Here is a 13957-nt window from a genome sequence, read left to right as displayed (position 1 = left end):
CTTCCTTTCATATATTATTGAAAGTCTCTTTCATATATGCTTGAATTTGGACTTAAATTATGTTAAAGTTGGAGATAATGTCACTGATGTTGTTTGGTACTTATAACTTTATTTGATACTTTATATTCCAATATGTTGAGATGCAAAGTAATTTACTTTGTAAGTATGGTATATACATTTTATTTATAACAATATTATATATAGTGTATTTAAATAAATTATCATATTTCAGTTTTTTAATTTTCTTTTCTATTTTCTAATTATTTTATCAGTTGTATTATTATTATTATTTTTTTTTTGTATTTTCTTATTTATAATTTTATTTGATATGTTATATTCCAATATGTTGAGAAGCAACGTAATTTACTTTGTAAGTATATATATAGTGTAAAATTCAAATAATATAACTTATAAATATGATATATAGTGTAAAATTCAAATAATATAGGGTGTGTTTCATAGATTAAAAATATAATTATGAGAATGCTATTTCTGGCAATATTATTCTTGAGAATTTCCCACCCTATTCCCACCATATTACATGAGAATAAAAGTGACAAAATTATGTGGAAAATAAATTCCTGAAAATAAATAGTTCTTTGGTATAATTTAGTAAAACTTGAAACAAACATTGAATGAAAAATATCTTCAATTTATTTTTACATAATATTTGTAATATAGTAAATGAGAAGATGTCAATATAAGAATCACTCTTTGTAGGCCGGATTTGAAAACATATCACAATTTATCATAATTAATTTGCAGCATTATTTTTCTTAATTCAAATTGATTTGAATTCTTTAAATATTTTAATAATATCTTTAACCATCATAAATGACAATTCCAACTGCTAAATAGGTAGTAATAATTAGGCGTGCACTATATCACCTTCCAATACAAAATAAAATGCATCAAAATAATACAAAATAAAATATATCATATTTCTTAATTTATTTAAATAGGTGTAATTAATGCACTATATCATATTTCTTAGACGTTTATCGTATAATTATAATAAAAGCATCAAAATAATACAAAATATTAAATTTCTTAATTTATTTAAATAGGTGTAATTAATTACGGAGTCTATTCATTATTTATTTGTAGTTCATTGCAAGATTTAATAAATAAATTAATTCTATACTTTTTTTGACACAATAAAAATCAACTCATATCATTAATCAACAAAGTAGCAATACAAGGAGGAATCACATCAAACCTATGAAGCACGGACACCTCTAGGAGTAGGCGTGTCGCGGTGTCCGACACGCGTCGGTGTCCGACACTTGCATTACACCCGTACGGCACGTGTCGGAAAAGTCAAACAAGTGTCAGAAAAGTCAGACAAGTGTCCCCTAAAAATATGGTTTTTTACTCTGCTAAAACACTCTTTTAATCGGTGTCTGACACTCGTATGACACTCATACCACATATGTCCGACAACTCGGACAAATGTCTCAAACAAAAATTTGTTTTTTTTCTTTGCTTCAACACATATTTATATATTTTTTGGACAAATCTCACACACATCTAAAAGGGTTAAACATGTATTGAAACAATGTTATCAATAAAGAATTAAAGACATTAATTTTGATCAATATATGGATAAATGAAACTCAAATATTAGCTTATATGTAGAGGTGTCGGTGTCCTATGTTTTCAACATTATCAGTGTCAGAGTGTCCGTGTCGTGTCGTGTCCCGGTGTCCGTGTCAGAGTCTGTGCTTCATAGCATCAAACCAACTACGCCTAGTCCAAGAATCGGCCGCCTTAGCTAAGGAATGAGCAACCGAGTTCGCTTGGCGTTTTACAAACTTAACCTCAAAGTTAGGAAAATTAAGCAACAAATTACGAATTGAAGAAATAATAAAACTAAATTCGGACAAACCAGGAATACCCGAATGAATAGCTTGGATAGTACTTTGCGAATCACTCTCGAAGATAACCTTTTCCATATGAAGATCGATAACACTAAGGATAGCCTCTTTAATAGCCAAAGGTTCCGCCTCAATAATCGGAAGAGACCCAAAATCCCATGCTGCTCCTCCACACATAAAGTTACCAAAGTGATTTCGAATACACCATCCTCTATTCGTAGTGCCCCTACTAGTATTAAAGCCCGCATCAACATTTCACTTCATACTCCCTTCCACCGGAGGATACCATCTAATCGCCATACTAGGAATATGCTCGTGGCTAATGTTAATCTGAGCCTTAAACCAATCTTGCCAAACACAAAGAGCTTGAGAACCAAGAATAGAACAACTCTCACTTTCATTATTCCAAACCATATTATTACGATTTTTCCACATGATATCCATCATAACCGCTACCCTCCCGGCCACCATAGGATCCTCTCTAGAACATACATCAAAAATTAAAGAGACAACATCATGAAAATTAATATGTCGGGGATCCACAATATGAGCCAAACATGCATGTTGCCAACATCGCTTCGTGACATCACACCCGAAAAAAATATGCCACGAATCCTCCACATTCGAATCACACAGCGGGCACATGTCCAGACACAGAACATGATGCTGAAGCAATCTCATTCTAGTAGGAAGGCAATCTCTACAAATCCTCCACAACAGGTGCTTCACTCTAGGAGGGGCTTTAATATTCCATAGGCCCCTCCACTCCCCCATCACCCCACAAGAACCAATACGATTTTGCTCCTTCCTCCATAAACTATACCCTGTACGGACACTATATCGTCCATTTTGCTCCTCTTTCCAAGTCCACTTATCTTCAATCACATCATCAATCAAAGGCACCTGGAAGACAACATTCCCAGTCCCATAGTCAAACAATTCCTTAATTACTGGAACATTCCAACCTTTCCCATCATGGTACAAGAGATCACTAACCCTCAAACCATATACTTCTTGTTTTTGAGGACCAATCATCATACCCTCTGAAATTCCCCTAATCCACGGATCACCCATAACAGAAATATTCCTTCCATCACCTATGCTCCACCTACAACCAAGAGAAAGAACCTTCCTAGCTTGCCATATACTACGCCAGACAAAACTAGGGTTATTACCCAAATTAGCATTAAAGAAAGAGGTGCGGGGAAAGTACCTTGCTGTATAGAGTCTACCCACGAGAGAGTGCGGATTAGACAACAAAAGCCACCCTCTCTTTGCTACCATCGCCAGATTAAACGACTTAAGATCACGGAAACCCAATCCACCTTCATTATTAGGACAAGTCAACTTATCCCACGCCAACCACTTAATGCCACTACGATTACTTCCTCCTCCCCACCAGAATGAGTTAAGAATTTTTTCAATATCCGTAATAATACCATCAGGGAGGATGAAAAGGCTCATAATATAAGAAGGAATGGACTGAAGTACTGACTTTATCATAACTTCTCTCCCCGCTCTAGAAACCGGCCTCCCTCTCCACGAATTAATCTTCCTCCATATCCTGTCCTTCACATACCCAAAAATAACCTTTTTACTACGACCTATCAGGGAAGGGAGCCCCAGATAAGTCCCTGTGCCAAGAACATGACTCACTCCCATAATACTGGCCAAGTCCTCCTGAGCAGGTATAGTGATATTCCTACTAAAGAACACCTCAGATTTAGACAAGTTAATTTCCTGCCCCGAAGCATCAGCATACACCTTAAGGATCTCCATCATGTTATGAACCTCTGTTAAGTTTGCCCTGCAAAAAAGAAAACAATCGTCAGCATAAAGCAGATGAGACACACTAGGTGCCCCTCTGCAAATCATGATCCCATGGAGATCCCCACAAGCCACCGCTCGTCGCACAAGAGCTGAAAGGCCTTCTATAGCAAGAATAAAGAGATAAGGGGATAAGGGATCCCCCTGTCTCAAACCTCTCCCTGGCTGAATAGGTCCAACACTGTCCGCATTCACAAGCACAAAATAATTCACAGACGATACACACATCATCATCCACTGGGTCCACTTCTCTGAAAAACCCAGCCGAACTAACATCCCCCTCAAAAAACCCCAATCAACTCTATCATATGCCTTACTTATATCAATCTTCAGGGCCAACTGGGCATTATTTCCGGTAGTCCTCCGCTTAAGGGCATGGATAACCTCAAAAGCAATCATGGCATTATCAAGGATTGATCTGCCTTCAACAAAAGCAGATTGCTCCTCCCCAATACATTTATCCAAACACTTCTTCAACCTATTGGCAAGGAGTTTTGAGATAATTTTGTACACCACGTTACATAACGAAATAGGCCTCAAGTCTTTCATGCTAGTTGGGTTCCCGTTTTTAGGAACAAGGCAAATATTAGTGTCATTTAGTGTGGGCGGAAAGAAGCCTCTATCTAACCAAAGTTTAGCTTCAGCAAAAATATCATCACCGCAAAGATCCCAAAAGTTTTGATAAAAAGCGGGGTTAAAGCCATCCGGACTTGGGGCCTTATCAGGATGCATATGCTTTAGAGCCACGAAAAATTCTTCCTTTGACAACGGAGCAGTAAGGAGCTCATTGTCAAAACTGGATATTACAGGATGTATCAATGACAGTACCGGTTCATAGCATCCTGTCTTTGCTTGGAACAACTCCTCAAAATACTTTTTAGCAACCCCACATAAACCATCTTGATCCCGAACCTCTACATGGTCATCATTAGAAAGCATATTAATTTTATGAAAATTACGACGAGCCGACGCAGAGCGATGGAAGAACTTAGTATTAAGATCACCATCCCAAAACCAATGAGTCTTAGACCTTTGTCTCCAGTAAGTGTCTTCACGAATAAGGACCTTATTATAATCATTGTAAGCCTCCATATAGAGGGTAAGACTTTCCGGATCCGCACTCCCTCAAAACTGTTCCAACTTAGCACAAATGATGTCTTTCTCCTCACTATTTTTCCTTACACACATTCTCTGCCAGTGTTCCAAGTCAGAAGCACAGCCAGCAATTTTCTTCACCACAGTAGTGTGACCTAACGCCCTTCAGCTTTCACTGACAACATTCTGCAGCCCTTCCTCACCTAACCACCAATTTTCAAACTTAAATCTTCTTCTACTACGACGATTACGAACCGGATCACAACTCAGTAAGATAGGACTATGGTCCGAGTAAGATGCAATAAGGTTAGATAACTTGGCCTGAGGGAAAATCTGCAACCAATGCGACGAAACAACGGCCCTGTCGAGCCTCTCCTCAATCATGTGGGATGTACCTCTACTTTTAGTCCAGGTAAACGGGTATCCCTCGAGGGGAATATCCGTAAGATCGCAGTCACCAAGCACGTCTTGAAAACCGGTACACAACCAGTTCGGGTGTGGGATGTACCTCATGTATGAGTGGTTTTATATATAAAAAGATTATAATTCTTAAATAATTAGACAACATGCTTCTAAAATAAATATATTATTAATAAATAATTATATTGTTGATTATAAAATAACTATATTATGGATAAAAGACTTAAAAACTGCAAAAAAAATTATTTATTTTTTACAAAAAAATGTAAAAATATTATAGATAATTATTATAAAATAAGAGAGTGTATATTTTATCTCTATTAGAATTAATTGCATTAGTTGTAAAAAGTTAAAATAAATTATTTCATATTTACGATATATTTTATTTTAATTTTCTTCCAAAATGTAACTCACACAATCTCTATATTTCAAAAAAATAGAACCACACAAGTAATATCATTATTGCATATATCAATTATCTAGCCTGATTAATATAATTACCGCATATACCGATTAACTAGGTTGATTAAGCAACTATCGATTAAAGTATTTTTTTGTAGAGACAATAGTAAATAATAATAAACAATATTACTAATAATTCTACTACTTGATAATATAATACTTATAGACAAAAAATAAAAACTAAAATAAAAATAAGAAATGGTTAGAATTTAATAAAATAACAAATGTGACTTTTGATTTGGTTTTTGTTTATTAAGTTAAATAAATAAGATCTTAATTAAAAATTGAAGTCATGGAGCGCTCTCTTTTCTTTTTTGTAGATTTAATTTTTTTCTTTTTGGTTTTATTTTTATTTGGTTTTTATTTAATTGTGGATATTCATTAATTAAATAATAATTAGTCAAAATAATTCTTTTTCATTATTTTTTAAATAAAATAAAAATTAAATCCTTTTTAGATTATTTGTTGTTTTTATTAAATAAAATTTTAAAAAAATTAGTTAAAAAAAGATTTGAAGGAATGGGGCGCTCCTTCTCCCTTTTGTAGGATAGTTTTTTATTTTATTTTATTTATTTGTTATTTATTTAATTTAATTTTGTTAATAAATTTTAATTGATGATTAATAAATAGACCATAATAACTTTGGATTTGGTCTTTTGTTTTCCCTTTAAAAAATAATAATAATAATAATAATAATAATAATAATAATAATAATTAAACGTTTTAGAACACTCAATGCCCCATTCCCCTTTTTTCCCGTGCCTCGCACGGGTATATATACTAGTACACACTTATAGTTGTTAAAAATATAATAATACGATTTCTTTTTAAAAAGAATAATTTTCAAACATACAAATAGTTCTCATTTATTCTTTTTGAAAAAAGAATAATTTTTAATAATAATTAATATTCTTTAATATTATTTTAATTTAATGATTATAAATTGAAATAATTTTCTTCCATTTTGGTAATAAATGGTTCTCGTTTTATCAAATCATAATACTTTCTTCTCATAAAATAAAATAGTTTCTCACATTTTTTCTTAAAATTCAAGAAAATTTTCATTTATTTTAAATAAAAAACATGATTCTAAAAATTTCTTTAAGAAATAGTTTCTTATTTTTTAAAAAATAAATTTCTCTATTTTATTTAAATTAAACTAGTAACAAACCCGTGCATACGCACGGGTTCTGTTCGCTTACGTGAATTTGAATACATCATTTTTTTAAAATAAAAATATTAAAAAAGAAAAAAAATTACATAAATAATTGATTATTTCGTATATAAAAATATTTAGATCAATAATAGATTTTTTCCCGTATATTATTTTTGTATTAAAAATATTTAATCATAAATATCATTTCTCGTATATAAAAATATTTAGATCAATAATAAATTTTTTTCCGCATACAAACTTCATTTTTGTTTAGGTATCATTTACAAAAATATTTGGATCAACAGTAAATTTTGTATATAAAAATATTTAGATCAATAATAAAATTTTTCCCGTATACCATTTTTGAATAAAAAATATTAGGGTTATAAATACCATTTTTTATAAATAATAGATTTTTTTCCGTATACAAATATTATTTTTGTTTAGGTATCATATACAAAAATATTTAGATCAATATTAAATTTTTGTATATTAAAATATTTAGATAATAATATATTTTTTCCCGTATACCATTTTTGGATAAAAAATATTTGATCATAAATACTATTTCTCGTATATAAAAATATTTAGGTCAATAATAGATTTTTTCCGTATAGAGACTTCATTTTTGTTTAGGTATCATTTACAAAAATATTTGGATAAATAGTAAATTTCGTATATAAAAATATTTACATCAATAGTAGATTTTTTTCCGTATAACATTTTTGAATAAAAGATATTTGGATCATAAATAATATTTTTCATAAATAATAATTCAAATATTATTTTTATTTAGGTATTGTTCTGGGCTGGGCCAAGATTTGGCCCAACCTAGTTTCAGCCCATTAGGCTTAAAGGCCCAAACCAACCTAAGCTACTGGCGGACGATGCTCATCTAGGCATTGCCCGGCGTCACTCTCCGTCTTCTAGCTGGTGCTCGGCACAGTGCTCTCCACGAGCAAGATCCAACGGCCGAGGACCCTGCTCCATGCAGTGGTCTCCCCGCGAGCATCTAACTGCCGAGGACCCTGCTCCGCGCAGTGGTCCTTCACACCCAATCCTCCGAATACTACGGAGTCCATGTGGCCCCTATAAGACCGCGTCTCCCTTGGATTCCGGAGCGGTTAACCAGGACAGAGGGCATCACGCACCTCCGATATTTCCGCCTAGGAAACCTAGCAGTCTCCTAGTTGGGCTTGGAAATCCAGTCCACTAGCGTGATCATGGCCCAGCGCTGGGGGCTATAAATACCCTCTCTCAGTAGAGGGTCAGGTATTCAATTCTTACTCACTCTTAGCTAGTACTTGCGCTCCTTTGCTCGTCAACTTACTTTGGCATTGGAGTACCTTGCAGGTACACCCCCCCTTCTCCTTCCTATAAGATCCAGTCCGAGCAGCCTACGACGATTCTTCTGATCAGGTACGATCAGTGGCGCCGTCTGTGGGAAACTTGCTTCCCCATCTTTAACGAACAAAGATCAAAGCTAATCATCTCCAATCGTCATGGCTGACAACAACAACAACATCCCAAACGCTGACCCTTTCCTCCTTCAAGAGCTGATCGAGGAATCCTCCCGCGAGCTAGCTAATCATCGTCGGGGGGATCGTCGGCGACAAAGGTCCGGGCATGAAACCCAGGACACTCAGCCGTTGTAGGTCCTGCAACAGGTCCAGAATGTCGACCATGTTCCCCCCGAAGGGCACGTTCAGAACGGCGAGCAGATCCGAACGACCAACGGGCCGGAACATGCCCAGAATGTGAATGAGACCGACCTCCGAGATGGGCAACATGCTTCCTCATTCACCCACACCTCTGAGAGACGGAGAGCCCGTCACGGGGAGGAAGAGGAACCACTCAACATTCCCGAGGACGCTGACCCCATCACCGTCCGCTTGCTCAAAGAAATACAATTGACGAATAGCCTCCTCAGAATCCAGGACGATCGAATTCACGAATTGGAAAGACAGCGACGACGTCGCCCCTCTCCGTGGAGGCGCCACAGGTCTCGCTCCTATTCCTCCTCGCGCTCACCGCCGAGAAGATACCGTCGGCGTTCTCCATCCTCTTCAAGGTCTCCCCCGAGAAGACATCGCCGCCGAAGGACCCGTTCCCGTTCTCCACCCAGAAAGAACAGGAGGAACCAGAAACCTGAAGCCGCTGAACAAAGAAGCCCCTCCCCCGAACAGGGCCGTCGAGGCCCCTCCAAGGCTGCGTTGGGTGACAACCAAGAGGATTCCCGACGAAACAGGCACTACCGTTCACCAGGACCGAGCGACGAGGAGGACTTCCGCAGCCCCTTGTCCGCCAATATCCGGAGAGCTCACCTCCCTCGGGGGATGGAAAAACCGCCAGTATTGGACCAATACGACGGGACCACTGACCCCGACGACCATATTCGGAGCATCGAAGCGGTCATGGACTATCACGTCGTCAGAGGCTCGATCAAGTGCCGCATTTTCCCGACCACCCTCAGGAAGGGAGCGATGAATTGGTACAGGAACCTCCCTCCGAACTCCATCCACTCCTGGACCGAGCTCAAATAACTCTTCTTGAGCCACTTCACAGCCTCCCGACGACAACCGAAATCGGAAGCCAATCTCGAGGCCGTGATACAAGGACCCAACGAACCTCTTCGGGATTACCTTGAAAGATTCAACAAGGAGGCCGTCCAAGTGCAGACGGCCGACTACATGAAGAGGTATATCTTGGAGCGAGGACTACTCCCCGGCAGTGACTTCAAGAAGGCCATCAAGATTGAGGAGGTGCACTCGATGAATGCCCTCCTTCGCAAAGCAAAGGCATTCATCGACTTTGAAGAAGCCGAGGCAGCCGCGATCAAGGCCTCGAGAGGCAGTAATGCCGCTCGCAGCTCAAACCTCGAGGATCCAGGGTCACGCCGAGGACAAGACAAAAGAAGGGACGACAGGTCCCGAGATGTCAAAGAACGGCGAGGACCGGCAGGGCGTTTCAACGACTACACTCCTTTGAACACCTCCCGGGAGAGAATCCTGGCCGACTGCCAGAACGCCGAGTTCAAAAAATCCAACATCAGGCCCCCGAAGTCAAATCCTACAAGACCGGGGACGGACAAGTCCAAGTACTGCAAGTACCACAAGAGTCACGGGCACATGACCGACGAATGCATACATCTCAAAGATGCCATAGAGACCCTGATCAAAGAGGGCCACCTGGCAAAATACACCAAGAAGGGAGAACCCTCCAGAAGAGACATCCCTCGAAACTCTGACGAGGGGAACTCACCAGACAGCAGACCGCTTCAAGTCGCGTTGTCCGTGACCCGACCGGAAGACTTCATCCCTTCACTCGGCGTGACGACCGCCCTCAGCACCTGGGAACATTTCCCCACCGCAATGGTCATCTCCAACGGAGGCGACCCCGGCTCTCTCACCGTCAGTTCAGTCAAGAGAAAGTTCGACGAGCTACTCAGCGCCAATGCCAACCTCGGCCCTACTCTGCGGAAATTCCGAGGAAAGTCGGAGCCAATCACTTTCTACCTCGAGGAACTGCCCGGCGGAGCTCCAAACGCCACCATTCCCCTCCTCGTCCGAGCCAGAATGGCAAACTTCGATGTTCGACGGGTCCTGGTGGATGAAGGTAGTTCGGTCGACATCATGTACTCTCACCTTTTCCGAACACTTCAGCTGGACGACTCGCACCTCACTCCCTATGTGGGTTCCGACCTCCAGGGTTTTAACGGAGCCACCACCAAACCATGGGGCTACGTCGAGCTGATTGTCACCTTCGGGGAAGGGGAAGTGTCAAGACAAGTCAAAACCAGGTTTTTGGTGATCGACTGTAAAACATTGTACAACTGCATCATCGGACGCCCAACACTGGCCGAGCTAACCGCCGTGCCCTCCACGGTCCATCTGAAGATGAAGTTCTACACGAGGACAGGGAAAGTGGCCACCATCAACGCCGACATTGAAGCTGCGAGGAGAATCTTCGATGCCTCCGTCAAAGGACTAGAGCTGATCGCCCCTCCGACCAGCTCCAACAAAAAACCGAGAGCCGAAGACAAACGCCCCCGGGAAGATCAGGTTCCAACAGCCAACGTCAGCTCAGTCGACCTCGATGCAAGGTTCACACAAGAAGAACTGAAGACCGGGGAAGAGACACAATCAAAGGCCCCCCATCCCGTCCGGCCTGTCCCCGACGGAGATTTCGAGCTGATCCCCCTGGGAGACAACGCCGACAGAGCAGTGAAGATCGGCAAAGGCATCCCTGACCTGCCGAGGAAGCAACTCGTAGCCTGCCTTCGAGCCAATGCCGACCTGTTCGCCTGGAGCGCCGCAGAGATGCCCGGACTCGACCCTGAAGTCGCCTGCCACCACCTCTCCATCAATCCAACCGCCAAGGCCGTAGTACAACGTAGGCGTCGGCAGTCTCCCGAGAAAGCGGAGGCTGCCGAGAAAGCTGTAAAAGACCTCCTAGAGGCAAATTTTATTTCCGAGGCCAAGTATTCAACTTGGCTCTCAAACGTTGTACTTGTTAAAAAATCTAATGGAAAATGGAGAATGTGTGTTGATTATACTGATGTTAACCGGGCATGTCCAAAAGACGCCTACCCTTTACCTAATATTGATAGACTGGTCGACAACTCGGCCGGCTATAAACTGTTGTCCTTCATGGACGCTTATTCTGGTTACAACCAGATTCCCATGGCGAAATGCGACAAGCAATGCACGGCTTTCATGACCGAATCGGGCAATTATTACTACAACGTAATGCCCTTCGGACTCAAAAACGCCGGGGCAACTTACCAGCGGATGATGAACAAGGTCTTCCGAGGAGAAATCGGCGACACGCTCGAGGTATATATGGACGACATGATCGTCAAATCTCGAGAGGACTCCGACCACACGCTACATCTCGAGCGGGTCTTCAAGCAGGCCAGGTCCTGCAGGATGCGCTTCAATCCAGAGAAGTGCACCTTCGGAGTACGGGCAGGTAAATTCCTCGGCTTCTACTTGACAGAACGAGGAATAGAAGCCAACCCCGTTAAATGTCGAGCATTCTCAGACCTCCCTACCCCCACCAATAAAAAATCCATCCAAGTACTAAACGGAATGCTCACGGCATTATCCCGCTTCGTCGCGAAATCCGCCCAGCATGCACTTCCATTCTTTAAGCTTCTTCGGAAGGAAGCAGCTTTCGAGTGGTCCGAGGAATGCGAACAAGCTTTATCCCACCTCAAACAAGTGCTCTCCAAACCCCCGGTGCTATCCCGACCAGACAGCAACGAGGTTCTCTATCTCTACTTGGCCGTTTCAGGCGAGGCGGCCAACGCGGCCCTGATCCGAGAAACGGAAGACGGGCAGAAGCCGGTGTACTTCACTAGCAAAGCCCTTCAGGGGCCCGAGGTCCGCTATCAACAGATAGAAAAAATCGCGCTAGCCCTAATAACGGCCGCCAGAAGACTGAGGTACTACTTCCTCGCCCACACTATTGTCGTCCGGACAGACCAACCGATCAAACAACTTCTCAGCCGACCAGACATGGCCGGGAGAATGCTGAGGTGGTCCCTCGAACTATCCGAGTTCGACATACAATACGAGGGCAGGAAAGCGTTAAAAGCCCAAGCACTCGCCGACTTCGTGGCCGAGATGACGACGATCTCCAACTCCCACCGAGAATAAGTGGACCATCTATGTTGATGGCGCCTCAAGCCACGCGGGCAGCGGAGCCGGTATCATCTTGGAGAACGACGAGGGGCTCGTCATCGAAGTATCCTTAGTCCTATCCTTCACCACATCGAACAACCAGGCTGAGTACGAAGCCCTCCTAGCGGGCCTACGCCTCGCCGAGGACGTGGGCGCTCAGGAAGTCATGATTTATACCGACTCTCAACTGGTCGCGTCCCAAGTTAGCGGTGATTACCAGGCCAAAAACGACACACTAGCCGAGTATCTATCGCTCGTCAAAGAAAAGATGAAAAGATTCACAAAGGCAGACGTCGCACACATCCCTCGGGAGCACAACTCACGGGCCGACCTTTTATCCAAGCTTGCGAGCACGAGAAAGAAGGGAGGGAACAAGTCAGTGATACAAGAAATCTTGTCCGATCCAAGCATAGGCAAAAACACGCAAGCCATACAAGTGTTTGCCATCGGAGACGACCAATGCTGGATGACCCCGGTGTACAAATACATCACGAACGACGAGCTCCCCGACGACCCGAAGGAAGCCTCAGCCATTAAGAGGAGAGCCTGCTCGTACACAGTCATCGAAAATAAACTCTACCGACGAGGCTTCTCCGTCCCACTCCTTAAATGCATCGACGGCTCGCAGGCACTAGAAGTACTGCAAGAGCTTCACGAGGGGATTAACGGCCAACATATCGGCGGTCGGTCGCTGGCGAGGAAAGCCCTCAGAGCCGGCTATTATTGGCCGACTATGCAGCAGGACGCCAAAGAGCATGTTCAGAAATGCGACAGATGTCAGCGGCATGCCGACATGCACCTAGCTCCCCCCAACGAGCTTAAATCCCTCTCCTCTCCTTGGCCTTTCTCCACCTGGGGAATGGACCTCCTCGGCCCTTTCCCAGTCGGATCATACCAGAATAAGTACCTGGTGGTCGCCGTGGATTACTTCACGAAATGGATAGAGGCCGAACCTCTCGCCAAAATCACATCTCAAAACGTGCTACGCTTCTACAAACGAAACATACTCGCTCGGTTCGGGGTGCCACAGGCTATAATCACCGACAATGGCACCCAATTCACCGATAGGAAGTTCCAAGAATTCGTGGCCAAGCTCGGCACAAAACAGCACTTCACCTCAGTCGAACACCCTCAAACGAACGGGCAGGCGGAGGCAGCCAACCGAGTCATCCTCCGAGGACTGAAAAGGAGGCTCGGCGAAGCTAAAAAAGCTTGGGTCGAAGAACTACATAGTGTACTTTGGGCGTATAGGACGACGCCCCATTCGAGCACGGGCGAGACTCCCCTCAGATTAACCTACGGCACCGAAGCCGTAATCCCCGTGGAAATCCGAGAACCTTCTCGGCGCACCGAATCCCCCCTCGAGGAAGAACTTAACGACGAGGCCATGAGAGAAGAGCTCGATATGGTAGAGGAGATCCGAGCAGGATCCTCCC

At 42.2% G+C, this 13957-nt stretch overlaps 1 protein-coding gene across 1 annotated transcript; it reads right to left on the bottom strand.

Annotated features, from left to right (window-relative positions):
- Window positions 1-4964: 4964 nt before the first annotated feature.
- Window positions 4965-5312, bottom strand: LOC131598384 (uncharacterized). Its single transcript, XM_058870995.1, has one exon. It carries the CDS (start codon window positions 5310-5312, stop codon window positions 4965-4967), a length of 348 nt encoding a protein of 115 aa, XP_058726978.1.
- Window positions 5313-13957: the final 8645 nt, after the last annotated feature.

The sequence above is a fragment of the Vicia villosa genome, linkage group LG4 (assembly GCF_029867415.1).
Source record: "Vicia villosa cultivar HV-30 ecotype Madison, WI linkage group LG4, Vvil1.0, whole genome shotgun sequence".
Classification (NCBI taxonomy): domain Eukaryota; kingdom Viridiplantae; phylum Streptophyta; class Magnoliopsida; order Fabales; family Fabaceae; genus Vicia; species Vicia villosa.
Note: the sequence above shows the minus strand (reverse complement) of the source record. Positions and strands in the feature narration are given on the sequence as shown.